The 14769-nt window shown below is 50.9% G+C and overlaps 4 protein-coding genes across 4 annotated transcripts; 3 read left to right on the top strand and 1 right to left on the bottom strand.

Moving 5' to 3' along the window:
- Positions 1 to 334: 334 nt before the first annotated feature.
- J4E82_003873 (uncharacterized protein) lies at positions 335 to 3252 on the bottom strand (the record flags this gene model as incomplete). Its single annotated transcript, XM_051730156.1, has 3 exons — positions 335 to 2332; positions 2468 to 2610; positions 2745 to 3252. The coding sequence occupies 3 exons, from the start codon at positions 3250 to 3252 to the stop codon at positions 335 to 337; spliced, it is 2649 nt and encodes an 882-aa protein (XP_051590124.1).
- Positions 3253 to 7190: 3938 nt separating this feature from the next.
- On the top strand, positions 7191 to 7815 carry J4E82_003872 (uncharacterized protein; the record flags this gene model as incomplete). Its single annotated transcript, XM_051730155.1, has 7 exons — positions 7191 to 7227; positions 7287 to 7309; positions 7362 to 7395; positions 7448 to 7482; positions 7547 to 7573; positions 7624 to 7693; positions 7751 to 7815. 7 exons carry the CDS (start codon positions 7191 to 7193, stop codon positions 7813 to 7815), a joined length of 291 nt encoding a protein of 96 aa, XP_051590123.1.
- Positions 7816 to 8692: 877 nt separating this feature from the next.
- On the top strand, positions 8693 to 9170 carry J4E82_003871 (uncharacterized protein; the record flags this gene model as incomplete). The annotated part of the gene is made up of 2 exons (XM_051730154.1): positions 8693 to 8723; positions 8827 to 9170. 2 exons carry the CDS (start codon positions 8693 to 8695, stop codon positions 9168 to 9170), a joined length of 375 nt encoding a protein of 124 aa, XP_051590122.1.
- Positions 9171 to 12964: 3794 nt separating this feature from the next.
- On the top strand, positions 12965 to 13618 carry SCD1 (Scytalone dehydratase; the record flags this gene model as incomplete). The annotated part of the gene is made up of 3 exons (XM_051730153.1): positions 12965 to 13001; positions 13049 to 13104; positions 13154 to 13618. 3 exons carry the CDS (start codon positions 12965 to 12967, stop codon positions 13616 to 13618), a joined length of 558 nt encoding a protein of 185 aa, XP_051590121.1.
- Between the last annotated feature and the right edge of the window lie 1151 nt (positions 13619 to 14769).

The following is a 14769-nucleotide window of genomic DNA, read 5'->3' as shown; positions in this document are numbered from 1 at the left end:
AAAGCCTAGCTGGCAGCCCTACGCCACTTCCGTTGTTAGTATACAGTCTTGAGTGACTCAAATTCTTCTGTAGGATGCATACGTCAGTAGTTCTAGCATGTTCCAAGTCCAGATAGTGTCAAAGAGCTTAGTAGCCTAAAGGGCGGTTTGAGTCAGTGGGCACGAGCGTATCGCGATCAATGTGTCGAGATGTGCAGTACCAAATGAGCGTGTGTCATTACATTATCGTTAACCTCTAGTCTCTTGAACGATGTCTAATCATGGTCTTCGTATTACAAAAATGGCCAACATACAGTCATACCATCATAAGCAGCAACCAGTCGGCCACTCCCATCTAATAGCCTCTATCCCTTTGATTCTTCTCAATCAGATCTGGCACAACAAACTCGGAAATATGGGCTTGCTCTTTCTGTTGATTCATCCAACTGCTAGTCCTCTCCTCAAATGATCTCTGCAGTCCTTGCGAGTCCCATAGGCTATGATCCGCGTGAGCGTGCACACCATGAAGACCAGTTGCCACCGACTCCTCTCTTTGATTGATTCGTTGATAAACATCGTGGCCATGTAAGTTTTCATGGTCTTGTGCTGGCTTTGTATACTCGCAGGGGTCAATGTAGGGACCATACTGCTCAGTTGTATGCTCGAGATGCGATATGAGGTGTAGGTGTTGCCAGTTAGGTTTGATGGAAAAGCAAGCTAGATCGGTAGGAGTCTGCAGGTCATTTGCGTTCACAGGGACTAACTGGCCATGTTCGCCTATAGCAAGTCCCATAGCCGCAAACTCATCGTTTTCTAAGCCAGCAAGTGCATGCAAACCTTCGAGTCCAGCGCCCTGGCTTAGAAAGCTTCCATAAGCCGATATGTTTATAGCAGGCTCAAAGACATCGTTGGTAGTCATGTGACCATCGCTGAAGTCGAAGTCGCTGTCGTGCGCGCTCGACGACAACGTAGCTTGATTGCGTGGCAGTGCGAAACTTTGCTGTGAGAAGCCTGTTGTAGTGGTAGCCGCAGAGCCCTCTAGACGGTCTAAATCTGATTGCATGGATCCAAGTATATCGATAGAAAGTGGCGGTGGATGACGTTCATGATGAGACTCAATCTCATGTGAGTGATTCGATGAATGTGTTTGTACCAAGTCCGCTCGTAGCTGTGGAGTTTGGTAGTATGGCATGACGTTCGCAGGAGTGGATATCGGCACATCCGTGACTTGCCCATGCTCACCCTCCACATCTCCCAGATCTTCATGGTAGTCTTCAGCCTCATCGCACCATCTCGCTTCTGCAGCTGACCGATTCTTAACGAAATTGAAAGGACGCCACTTCATGCTGTCAGCTTCCGCTGAGTTCCTCGTCCGTTGAAATCTCCAAAGGACGGTGCAGAGACATTGAGCCTCGTTGGTACCAGGTATGATACCGTATATATCCTGTACTGCTGTGAGACGTGGGTCTTGGACACGTCTGTCATCTCTGTAGCTCATATTGCCACACCGTTTCATCCATGTCAACCAAAAGGCAGCGTCGAACTTGACACGCAAAACGCCTTTGGATCCATAAGAATCTGGCCGGTACTCACATGACGTGCGATGTTCTTTTCCGTCATGAGTCATGCTGTCAAGTTCCGAATCGACAAAATCTTGTCCGTCGTCGTAGAATCGCGTCATGCATTCCATATATTCATATCTGGAAAGATCAAGATGCGAGTAGAGATCGAATGCGATGGTCAGGTCAGCCTCTAGCCGTACTTCTGCCATCAGCTTGATGGGTGCGGTGCAGACCAAAACGTTGCGACCGTTCCTCATCCAGTCATCCGTTTCGGATCGCAGGAAGCCAAATTCAGGGTATTGGTGATGCCAGGAGGCAAGATCTGCGATATCCCATTCATCGAGCTTGCTGTTCGAGTGCGCTTCGATCGAACAGTGCGCAGGCTGGTCATCACCGTCAACGACCAGGCTAAGGTCTGTGAGTGTGAAGAGCGATGATAGCGAGCGAATTTCAGGGCCGGAACCCAAGGCGAGGTCCTGATGTGGGTCGACGAGATACGGCCACACGTGCGGTGAGGCCATGTTGTACTCATATTTGGTAACAGAATCAGTGCGCTGCGCATGTTGGCGGCCACGCATATGTGACGAATGACATGTAAGAATCGGTGTGCTCGCGCATCGGCGCTTCGTTACGTCCTCTGGTGTGGCCATATAGAGAAGGACTATGGTGCTGGTTAGTCTCGTTCCGGTAGGCCCTGGCGCAACCCTCCTGATGACACTAAGAATAGCAACGGCAAAGCCACCGCCACTTCTTTCTAGAAGGACTTTGGAAGATAGGAACTTTCCGAAGGCCTGATGTTTGGTCGATGTATGCAGGGCATCCAATGGAACATTGGGAGCCACATGTGAGAAGACTCATGTCGATTGGTATAATGTACGAAACGGGGACTCACCAGCAGGAACAGCTCTGAGCTTTTGCTTGAGCACCTGGAGGTGACTGGAAATCTGTTTACGGTCGCGTCTGATACCTGTATCCCTGTGGATGGAATCTTGGATCAGCTCGTTTCGCCCTCGCTGTGTGCCCTCGAGCATGTATTTCTTTCGACCCATTGGTGGCCATCTTACGAGTGCTGTAGTATGCTAGTCAGCCCTTTGATACGAGTGTCGAAACAAGGCTCGAATAGAACAATTAGAGGACAACGATCGTTATAAGCAATACAGCACCCCCACGTTAGAACGAGATACAGTAAAAGTGTCATCTTACCTGTCCAGAAGGCATGCTCTATGAAATCGGGCCAGACTGTCTTATCCTTCTCTTGCTGAAGACCCTCCGCTTTTCTCCTTTCCTGCTCCTTCCTCTCCGCTGCATCTCTTGCAATAACTTCAGCCGGTGTAAGAGCGGGCTGCTTCTCTCGATAGGCCTGGTATTTTTCCGATCGTTGAAGTAATTTGTACAGTCGACCAAGTTCACATCTGATCTGCTTCTCCGACCTTTCGACTACAAAGCCCGCAAGCCCAATGTGTTGTGCGTGTACATTGCCAGTGTAGTAGGTTCCTGTAGTGACGCACTGCTGCGCGTAAGCGTTCTCGGACGGACTCAGACTGCCTCGTTGCCGTTGTGGTGGAGCCGTGACGTTGTGACTTTTGTAAGATCGCTCAGCGCGATGCTTTTGAAGGACGCCTTGGTGCTGGGATGGGCCCTCGACCGGATTGCCTTCCAAGAGGGGAAGATGCGCCGACGACCCGCATAAGGGTTGAGGTTTGACTTGCATGGTGGGCTATGGCATCTAACAAAAACGTACACGAAGAGAATGGTAAGAGTAAGAATAGAGGCTGACGCAGAACACAACGAATGTTAAGCAACTGGAGCAATGAGTGCGGTGAACGATGACGAGAATGCAACTGAGTATGTGACGAAGTATGCAGATGGTTACATTGACATAAAGTATGGTCCAGATGACCAGCCCTAGGCAGGAGGACTACATGATAGGCAAGTAGGCCATAGCACCCACCGTAGGGTGCGATACGATATCCGCTAGCCTGAAACTGATAGAGGGGTCAGTCATCGAGGTGGCATGGCCAGTACCATGGGATTAAAATTAACGTGCTTTGTGCCTTCATCATGGCCGCAAAAGACGTGATGTTTCGACTGTTATCCGTATCATCATATCTGTTGTGACTTCTTCGTCTACTGAAATGGTAAATGTAGCGTCGTTAGCAGAGGGATCAAAGGCATGGAGCCGACTGCCATCTACTCAACAGTCATCTGATTGGTTGTGTCCAAGTAGAACCCTCACGGATTGCTCAGAACAAGAATTGATGTCAGTGGCCGCAAACAACAAAGTACGTCAAGTCTGCATGATCGACAAACGTCTCGTTCGTGGCTGTCTTACTCCCTTTGGAGTAGTCTGAAACGCCGTGTGGTGACCACGTCCATTCATTCACTCCGCTGGCGGTATACCCTGCCGAGGCTTAGAATGCGGTGTTCTAGATATAGCGTCGTGCAGATGGTCAAAGCCCTCTACTACTTTCAGCGGACCGTGGCGAAGGGCGGCCTGGCTCGTGTAGTCGGGGAGCAAGGGATGGCGTCAAGCCTGACTGTGTCGCGCGCGCGACTCCTACCAGAATACATTCGCGCTCAGTCGTCAAGATCATCAGTGCCTGCAACGTTAAATTTCTTGCGACCACCTTCTGTAAGGCGTTGCAAGGCGACCTTGTTGGCCTGTGCTCCCACCTTCTGTTGCATCTTCTCCAGTTCCTTCTCGGGATCATCGGATTCGGTCTCAGCAAATGCAAGGACCAACCGGCGACCGAGCAAGTGAGTGTTCTTCAATGCGTTCATAGCGTTGACGGCGTCGCGTTTTGTGGTAAACTCTGCGAAACCAAAACCACGCGAAGACGCATCGAATTTCTTGGGCACTCTGACAGACCGAAGCTGGCCGTAAGGGGTAAACAGAGCGCGAACGTCCTTTTTCTGTAGCCAATATTAGCAATCGCTTTGTCACTATAATAAAGGGATCTTACGCTGGCTTCGAAGGGCAAGTTCTTGATGATAATCTTCGTGCTTGCCGCCTTCTTTGCGGCATCCTCGTTGCGACGTTCTTCAGCAGCATCTGCGCCCTTGTGAGAAGCTTTTATCTGCAGTTTATGTCCTTCAAGATCATGTCCATCCATAGCTCTTAACGCTGCAGTGGCAGTTTCGGAGCTATTGAACTCAACGAAGCCGAAGCCCATGGACAGCACGCCTCGTTTGGGATCGATCTTCGTCTTGACCTTGGCGCTACGGAAGCCGGATAGAGGTTTGAATGCCTCCGTGAGACGCTCGGTCGTCGTGGAGAAGTTCAAGTTTCGCACATACAAGGTAGCAGTGTTCGTTGCCTCGGGCTCTGGAGCATCAACAAGCAGATCAGTTGCAGAAAGCTTCGCGCCAGGCTGCGTAGACTGTACAGGTTGTGCAGTAGGTGTTGTTTGCACAAAATTGGTTGCCACACCTTCCTTGAACAGATCCTTGGGAGCCTTTTCGAGATAGAGAATCGAGTCTTTCATCTTCCGATAAGACAACGACATGAATGCAGTCTTCGCTTGCGCAACATTGGAAAACTCAACAATTGCTGTCATACCGGTGGGTGGCATCAGAAACTTTGTTACGGTGCCATGTTCCTCGAACATCTTGCGAAGCTCATCGGCCGTTACACCATGAGGTATGTTCTTGACAAGGATAGCAAGATCACCCTTGGCGCTGCGCTGGAAGGCCTCCAAGTCAACGCCGTGTTGCGCAAAGTATGATTTTGTCTCTTGAATGATGTGAGTCTCAGCATGAGCCTGCTTAACTGCTGCATCTGCTGACGTAGGGTCGAGCAACTCAGCTTTGCTGATACCCATACGACTTGCGATGGTAGACATAACCGCATCAGCGTTCAGGTAGAGTGAGTTCCAGTTGAAAGTAGCCTTGACAGCATTTTGCTTTCTTCTGATCTCCTTCTGCTTCTTCAGAGGCAACTTAGAGATCTCATAGTCGTCGAGCTTTGTGTCTTTCTTTGCCTTTGCTGAGATGATGTGGAGAAGACGTCCCTGGAAAATGGTATTATCGTTGTCGAGGTATGCTTCAACTGCTTCATTGGGGTTTTGGAATTGTACAAAGGCAAAGCCTTTGCCCTTTCCATCGGCCTTCTTTAGCGGCACATGCACCTGCAGCAGTCAGTAACTGTTCGCATCAACATGTACGTAAGTGCACTCGTGGTGTTTGCCGCTATCAGATAAGAAAGACATCTACTAAAATACTTTCCAAGGTAACCTCAAGTGCCGAAGCATCAGTTGTCCCTATCTTGATGTTCATCATTGCATGGGCGGGTAGTAAAAGAGATGGATCGTTACTTACTTCCTCGAGAGCTCCATGTTTGGAGAACTGTTCCTTGATTTCGTCTTCTGTCACCTCGTAATGCAGGTTTCTGAGATACAGTCGACCAGTTTCACGAATCTTGTCTTCCTCGTCGGGCGCAGCAGCATTGTCGGGCTGCTCTTCCGCTTGAGGTTGTAGCTCCGGCTGCGCCTCAACAACGCCCGGGGAGGACGCAGCGGTTACATGAGTCTGCGGGGCTGTTTCCTGTGGCACAGTTGCGACAGTCGCATTCGATGGTGCTTCATCGTCTTCGACTAGCTCAAGAACCCTGTTTGTTCTTGATCGCAACCAGTCCGCGTCAGACACAGGTCCTTGTTCGACAGCTGGCGCTCCTTGGACGTCTTCCATCGCGTCGCCTCCATCTGCCACTTCTACTTGGAGCTCTGTTGCGCTCGCCTCGGCGGCTGTGGGCTGTGGGTTCGCAGCAACGGCCGCAGGCTCTTCTGCAATCTTTGGCTTTTTCGAAATGACTTGATACTCGTCATCGCTCTCGTCTTCTGGCACAGCAACCTCTGGTACAGCCTCATCGGCGGGAGCAACAGATGTGTCATTGAGCTGGGTATCACCATTGGCCCAGATGCTAGTCTTGGATGGCGGCTGATAGACCTCGAGGAACTCCTTCAGCTTCGGGTCCTGTTCGGCTTCTTCTCGCTTTCGCTTGAGATCGTTTTCTTGCCGTTGCGGTCGGTACTCGTCGCTTGTCGGAGCGCTCTTCTCAAGTTTCTGCTGCCGCCGGGACTTTGGTAGTTCCTTGTCGGCGATCTGCGCATGTTAGCCCCGCTTGTCGCCATCGTGATCGCAAAGTACATACAGGCCGTGCAATTTCGGCATAGATCTTGGTGAGCTTGATGAAGGTCTTGTTGAAATACTTGACCGCCTTTGCAGCATCTTCGGGCGTCTTGTAGCCAACATAGCCTATCCTTCGGTGCGGAAAGTACTTTACGTCAGTGACGGGTAGCTTCAAGCTTCCGAAGTGCCTCCTCACGTCGTCTTCGCTGAACTTGGGAGGTAAGCCACGAACGAAGATACGTGACGACTCCATGCTGGGTGAGTTGTGGTGTAGTGCATGAAGTGACGGATGTCAAGGTCGCGTTTAGAGAAAAAAAAGTCGTACGCACGGACTCATCTCCGGTTTAGCGCGCATTAGTCTCGTCGGCCGGGGCCCGAGCGCTGACCGCCGCGCGAGCGCCTGCTCAAACATCATGACAAAGGCATAGCCTCACTCGACCACACGCCTTATAAGACCTCACCTACTTCTAAGAGAACAACAGTTGAATCACTCAAACGCGCCCTCACTTCCAAACCGACACCATGGCTAGCGACAAGTCAGATGCCCACAAGCAGGATGGTAAGACCCTTTGTTCATGCCGGTACTTCTGCCAAAGCACAAGCTAATGCTATATGCAGCTCAAATCAAGTCCGCCGACATGGTACGGGACAATCAGATTGCTTCTTCCGATACCATCCTAACATGTCTCACAGAGTGAGGAAATGCAACAAGAGGCTATTGAAGTCGGTAAGTCATCCCATTCTCAAGTGCGGCTGACAGGAACGCTGACATCTCGTAGCACAGTCGGCTATGGAGCAGTTCACTATCGAGAAGGTGGGTCTCCGACATCCACTCGGTTCGAGACCTTACTGAGACCCGGTTAACCATGGATGTGTAGGACATTGCCCAGTATATCAAGAAGGAGGTAAAGACAGCTCTGTGTAACATCCGAAGCGCGCGCTAACACTTCCGCAGTTCGACAGCCGAAAGGGTGCCACATGGCACTGCATCGTAGGTCGCAACTTTGGAAGCTTTGTCACACATGGTAAGTAACTCTGCTTCACCAGAAACCTTTGAGTAGCGGCATCTAATTGATGCTCAGAGACGAAACACTTCATCTACTTTTACCTCGGTCACTGTGCCATCCTACTTTTCAAGACTCAGTAGACGAACCCGACTGGATCAAGGCGCCCTCATCCTCTGAGAATCTCGTCCCTCTTCACCATCGAAGCCCTTCGTTCTGGGCCCAATTTCAGTCTGGTCTCAAACTGGAGGATGTTGCTTTGTTCTTACAGTGTAGACAACATCCTCTCAATGGGGTTCACGGGTTCTGCGATTCAGCGGCGTTGAACGGCAAAGGCATGATCTTGAGCTTGTAACATCTTACTCCTAACGACTGTCACGAGTCTCTTTTCCACTAAAGTGGCTTTGGAGGCTACCGCTTGATACCATAATGAAGCGTCCATGCTTACTTTTGTTCCATCTCCCATGGTGTCCACGGTGCCTTTATAATTGTGACCAAGTGACTGTCGTCTGCTGCATCCAAACTGATTCTACGAGAACATACACACTCGTAATCTCCCTTCATCCAAAGCACCGCGGAAACTGCGGAAACTGACAAGCTCGTGATACGTATGTGAGTATGTAATAGTGCTGCGGGCTTAGCCGCTAGCCCCATGGAGCCCCATGCCCTGGAGCCAAGTGTGGCTGAGACGCAACATGGATGACGCAGCTTCCTCGGCGCCAATACTCTCTCTACCAGAAACATCGAAGCAGCGTCCCATCCCAACGCCTCTCAGACGACCCTTTTTTACTTTCAACTTCGTTCCAAACAGAATCTCCATCATCAAAAACTTCAGTACTACGCGCCGTTACGTCCGCCATTATCATAAACGAACAGCAGTCAACAATCGAACGCGTATCCCCCGTACCGCTTGTCGCACGCGCATCACTCCACCAGCTCGACATCATCGAGACCCGACCCATATCAAAGAGCCACACATCATTGATACCACTGCGCTGTCCGCGCATATAGTCTGCGATCATGTTCTTTTTCTTCACTTGCGGAACACACAGTACGTCTCTCACGGGTCTACATTCAGTCCTCCGCATCCCATCCAATCCCATACCACTCACTCTCCACCTAATCTCTCTCCGCAATACTAACAATCTCACTAGCATTCACATCTCCCCTCAAAGGCGCCGAGCACATAACACTACGTTGTCAAAACTGCAACAACCCCACGGGCAGGGTGATGAAGCGCTGGGAATGGTTTACCTTTTGCTTCATCCCCGTCATACCGTTTAGTCTGAAGCCGTACAAGGAGGTTGGGTGTCATATCTGCAAATTCTGGCAGGACATCGCGTATCGACTGGAGCCTGAACTGCAGCAGTTTGGAGGAGGGACCAAAGCGCAGGGTGGTGGTGCGGTCATGATGAACAATTACGGTGGACCGGGTGGTGGACCTGGTGGTGCTCCGGGATATGGACCCCCGCCGCAAGGAGTGCCGCAGTATAAGTAGGGGCAAGAATATGAGGAAGCATGTGTGGAGTTCGAGAGCGATCAGCGGGTGAAGATCGTACGTATTTTAGCGTTTGAGGTCGAAGGTTGGAGATGGCTTGAGGGGTTGCGGCCGTATCAGCGGAGCACAAGGAACGAACGACGCTCTGATCTGGTCTTTCCTGGAGTCTTTTGTATTACGTCTGGCGTTTGGACATCCTCGTTTAACAGATACCACTCTATTTCCTTTACGTCGCCTTCAATCAAATCGTTTGGGACCCTTTCAAGCATTTTTGAAATATCTTGCCGTAACTTATGCCGTATGCCCAACTTCTCAGTTTCGCTTTATCTGTGGAAGGGTCGAAGCAGGCAAACCCGCCTGTGGAGCAGCCAACAAGAGAATTTTGATCATCATCAATCCTATGTTACTATTCGAAACATCTTGCTTTGGCATGTAGCAGGGTTTTTGACTCCTGTACACGTTTGGTGTATTTTCTTTTGAGAGCAAGGCTGAGCCAAGCGTCTTTGGCTGCGTCCGCCGGCCAACTAGACGATGTGTAGAGTTTCCTCGTTACCCAACGGAAGATCAAACACCTCGTATCCTTTCTGCGTCTCGAATTCCACCAAGCCAATCCGTTCGTAAGCGCATGCTGTCATATTCGAGGGTCGCAGTATCAAAGCTGTATAGAGGTATTTCTTCTTCAACCCCATCTGATATACACTCATGAGAAGCGTTTTCACACGCTGGATGGGAATATCAAGTACAGAACCTGGCATCTCATTGCCAGAGTCTCCTAATTCACAATCGAGATACACCTTACGGGGGCACCTCCTCCAAGCGCGATGGTCGGGGTATTCGATGTTTGCGCATAGCTGCGTGTTGTACTGATAGGTGCCTTCCACGGCTTCGAGTAAACATCGACCTCGCAAAGTAATCTCTGCAGACCGAAGCTCGCCAAATTCATCTACTCCTGCAAATGATATATCTTTGGCGACATAGGTTGATAAAGGTGTGCAGATTGAAATCCAATTGGGCCACGTAACTCGACCCACGACAGATGCCCATGACCATGAAGGGGCACGCCATTCCTCTGGTCTGCATGTTCTGTCTTTGTAATCGGAGTACCATAGTAGGTCATACATTATACTGTTCTCCCATAGTCCAGCCACGTATGCTGACCTCTTGAGCTGATGCATTTGTTTGCTGATTCCCTGTAAAGCTGGAAAGCAGTCCCCTTTGTATGTCAAGGAAGAACTGCTGTACTCGCTGACAATATGATGCCACAGAACCGTACATTGCATCTCATCCGAGGAATGTATTGTTGTAAGGTATTTTGGGCTGCGCAGATTTTTGAAGGGTAATGTCATGGCGTCCCACCAGAATGAGCACTCGCATTTGTTCACAGTCCTGCAAGCCCAGAACATTTCCTCGGCTGTGAAGTGCAAGATTCTTCGTGAGAGCAGGCACTCTTGCAGTGTCCATCCACGGCGTAGCAAGGGATATTCGCCATATCTCCATGCATAATGATTTATGCTAGATCGAACGCACACATCCAACATCGAGCCGTTCATATCGGGATACGAGTAGATGCTGATTGGGCGGTTCGTAGTCTGGCGGAAACACCCCTCCGACGGGCGACTTGATGCGGTAGCAGCAATGGTGAAATCGGCACCAGAATATATCTGCGCCATCTTACTACCCTCGCTTCGCCAGTCCTCTTTGCTATCTTGTACGATACAAAGGCTGTCGATCCAGACGTACTTGTATCCCAGTCGGAAAGCGAAAGAGATTGCGTCATGGAAGGTTTGGGGAAGTTTTTGCCATGGAATGCTTTGCTTATGTGCGGATAGAGTTGCCCTCTCAGTTGTGGTGATTTTATCCGGCCCCCAGCAATGACTTAGACAGACGTAGGGTTCAAATTCGCCATCAGTCTCGTACAACTTGATAGTCTTCGGCCCCTGGATCGAGATAACGCGAGTTGGCAGGCTCGAATTGGCACTTCTGCACAACTCGTGGTTGTCTTCGCAATCTTGCAGCCACGACGACGCTCGTTCAACAGCTTGGTCTGAACCAGAATTCGCAATTACTTCATGGGGCAGATGTGGTATTCGCCATGGATTTTCGAGATCTGAATACGTTAGTGTGCAGTGCTCATTGCAGTTTTCAGATACTTACTTTCCGGCGCGAACACCTCCCACGACGCAGTTGGGTAGCATTCCAAAACCAGTCTTGATCTCTCCACTCTGCATGATACCCATTTATCCAGAGAAAGCTCAAACGGCTGGTTCGAGTTCTTGGAAATCAAGGCACACCTGTTTACGATACCACATAGGGTCAAACAACCTGCACACCCCTTTCCAGCAGAGGAGAGTAAACTACCAACCAAGACGCGTGCACCTGATGTATCTGGCCAGGCATTGTTACAGCATACTCTGCATCGCTCCGCTTTCGCATATGCGGATCTGATCCGTCTGAAACGATCCCCATGGAGCAATCCTGATGCGAACGTACGCAGGTCCGGTTTAGAAAGGGCTTTGGTAATGCCATCGGGAGCCCACCACGATGGTGGTTTCCATGCGAGTATATCTGTCATGACAAGCCTGGTGACAGGCTGCAAAGTCCCTCGAAGATTGGATTTACAGCGGAGTTAGGTGCATCAACGATCAAGGTAAACAAAAAGATCCTCAGAAAGCAATCAACACGAACGAGTCTGGTGCGTACGAGGATTCTGCTCGAAGCTCATCGTGTGTTCGCAGAGAGAGCGCGCGGCAGCTACTCATTTTCGACATCGTGAAGAAATCGGGACAGGTATTTCGTACAGCTGCAGGATTGCTGGGTATACGATTGGCTCGCTATTTCTCATCACACCACATGTCGGCGCTTGAGAGCGACCAATTTGCCTATAGCCAAGTAGATCTCTTGCGTACGACCATTCAGAAGGAAAGATGTGGGACTGGAGATGTACTTGTCTATGTTGGCCGTTTTCACGAAGAGCAGGGCCACTCCCTCCCAGGAATATATGAGCCATTTTTGCGACGGTGCCTGTCTTCTTTGCGACACAGCGCAACAACAAGAGCTATGTTCCTATTGTTCCTTTCCTGGCGGGGGCTCTCCTAGATAGGTACTCTTTGAACGAAAACATCCTTTCTCTTTCGAGGGTCTGTTGTTCTTGCATTGCATTGCGTTGCGCAGAGAAGAGAAACGTCGCTTTCACTGTGTAATGTTCATTTTCCCTCAGAGGTGGTGGGCCCGGATCGGATTGTCGCGAACTTGGCAGCAGCTTCGTCGATCGGATAACCATGAGAGGCGAAACGGTCTCTCAATCTGCTAGCAGCGAAATTCGACGAAACCGAACGAACGCGCACCAACTCGATTACTAAATCTGGATATGAAGGAAGTTTGAAGGTACGGCGCACCATCGGATAGTTTGGTGTTTCATAGGCCCGTGCATCTTCTTTGTTTCCGCGAGGGGTCGCGGCAGCAACTGCCCTGCAGCACTTTCTCGATACGACTCCACTATGGTGTAGAAATATTTCGGCCAAGTCGAAACACAGGGACTTCCGCCTCCAAAAATGTCCTCGGCCCCGTTCGTGACCGCTGGCACCGCACCGGCAGTCTCGAATATGCGGATGGCGGAACCCCGTTGAGCGGGGACCCGAAGCCAAACGTCGCAGAAGTCGACGCAAATAGAAGTGCTAGAGTATGCAACACGATAGATATAAAGACGAAGGACTATGTTGTAGAGATACAGTTGAAATATCACAGTAATACAGCAATTTAAACATCTCCTACAATCTTCAGAAATAAAAGCCATCATGTTTGAGAAGAACGAATTGAAGCCTACGTTCGAGGGTTAGTCTTCTGATGCTACCTCTTACGAACGTGACTAACAAGTCTAGATGTTATGGGCTGCCAGTCGGCATGCTACGAGTGGGCAGACAGCTACGATAGCAAGGTCGGTCTACATGCAGCACTACTGAATGATGATTACTCACGCATAGCAGGACTGGGACCGTCTCCGCAAATGCATCGCACCAACACTGAGGATTGACTACCGCTCGTTCCTGGACAAGATCTGGGAGGCAATGCCTGCAGATGAGTTTGTCGCCATGGCGTCGGATCCTGCCGTCCTAGGCAACCCCCTCCTCAAGACACAGCACTTCATCGGCGGTACACGGTGGGAGAAGACGTCAGAGGACGAGATTATCGGGTACCACCAGCTCCGTGTGCCTCACCAGAGGTACACGGATGAGACACGCACAAAGGTCGCGGTTAAGGGCCACGCCCACAGTTTCAACATGCACTGGTATAAGAAGATTGATGGAGAGTGGAAGTTTGCTGGGTTGAACCCGGATATCAGGTGGTTCGAGTACGACTTCGACAAGGTCTTCGCCGAGGGTCGCGAACAGCTGGGCGAGGCCAAGGCTGCTGCTGGCATCCCAGAGAAGCTCACTGGTCAGGCGTTGTAGGAAACCTGGGAGAAGGTTGACATGATAGAAACCTGCTTACTAAGAGATACCAATACGAACAATGATAGGCTTGACCATGTATTGAATTGATCATCAGTAGCCGTTGCCCATGTTTGATGAGTGCCTTGACAGCTCCACAAGAGCACAACGGTCGTGATATGTCTGTGTCAAGCTCATTGGGTGAGTGCCGCAGCGACCAGCCGTTTAGCTGCAGGCGGCGGGGCCACTGAGAGAGAATGGAGAAGGCCATGGCGGTACAAGTGTGTGATTCGGCCGGCGCAAAACTGCGCAGCCTGTGTATGCAGAGCCCAGAGATGCGATGCGGGCATGGGTGGAAAGATGGTGATTGGAAAGGCAATGGAGCCTCTGCCTGAGGAGCACCGCCCCGCACATTGCAACAGCCCAGTGACGACTTTTGGCTGCAAGTCATCTACGGTGCCAGGGGTGGGTCGCCTATTAATAACGCAAAGTAGATCGCAGGCAGCCGGCACCGTTCTTCATCTGGTCGATGCCAGCGTGGCAGCCGTGTTGAGCCTCTGTAGCGAGATGCGATGGGCCACTCGCAATGGAGCCGCTTCATCCTTGGGTCGCTTCAGCGCAATTATCCTTGTATCGATCGAAAGCTTAAACCAGCACTGGTCTACGCCATCCGCGTCCCCAGGTTCGCGCTGCCATCGCTACCAAATCCAAGCGAAGTAAATCCTAGCGGATTCTCGGCGCCGTACATCATCTGCAGTTCTTCGCTCTTCCACCGACCCCGCCCACCGACCGACCTTCCTCCCACACAACCGAGCACTCTCGTCTTCGAGCGTCTTTCCTCTCTGATTCCTTTGCGTTGTGGTGTTTGGATCTCATCTGCTTCTCACGTCCGCCGGTGCCCTTGAGCTTTTTCGGTATGTTTATCTCTCTTAGCAATTTTCATCTCGTCTTGGCGGGTCGCCCACTGCACAATTTCGTGCATCCGGCCATGGTCGCATCACAGGCGGATTGCACAATCAATTCGGACACCACCCGTCTGCTACGCCTGTGTGCCCATCGCCTACTGACGTCGTTGCTCTGCACGGACTTGGTCGCCCGGCCTGCAGCACTCTCCCATCAGCGAGAGCCAGAGTCGCGCATCCCGACGCGCTCTTGCTGCCGTGGGTGTTGCC

Source organism: Alternaria postmessia (assembly GCF_024291825.1).
Source record: "Alternaria postmessia strain BMP 2775 chromosome Unknown scaffold_17, whole genome shotgun sequence".
Taxonomy (NCBI): Eukaryota; Fungi; Ascomycota; class Dothideomycetes; order Pleosporales; family Pleosporaceae; genus Alternaria; species Alternaria postmessia.
The sequence above is the reverse complement of the archived record's forward strand: the minus strand, read 5'-3'. Positions and strand labels throughout refer to the sequence as shown.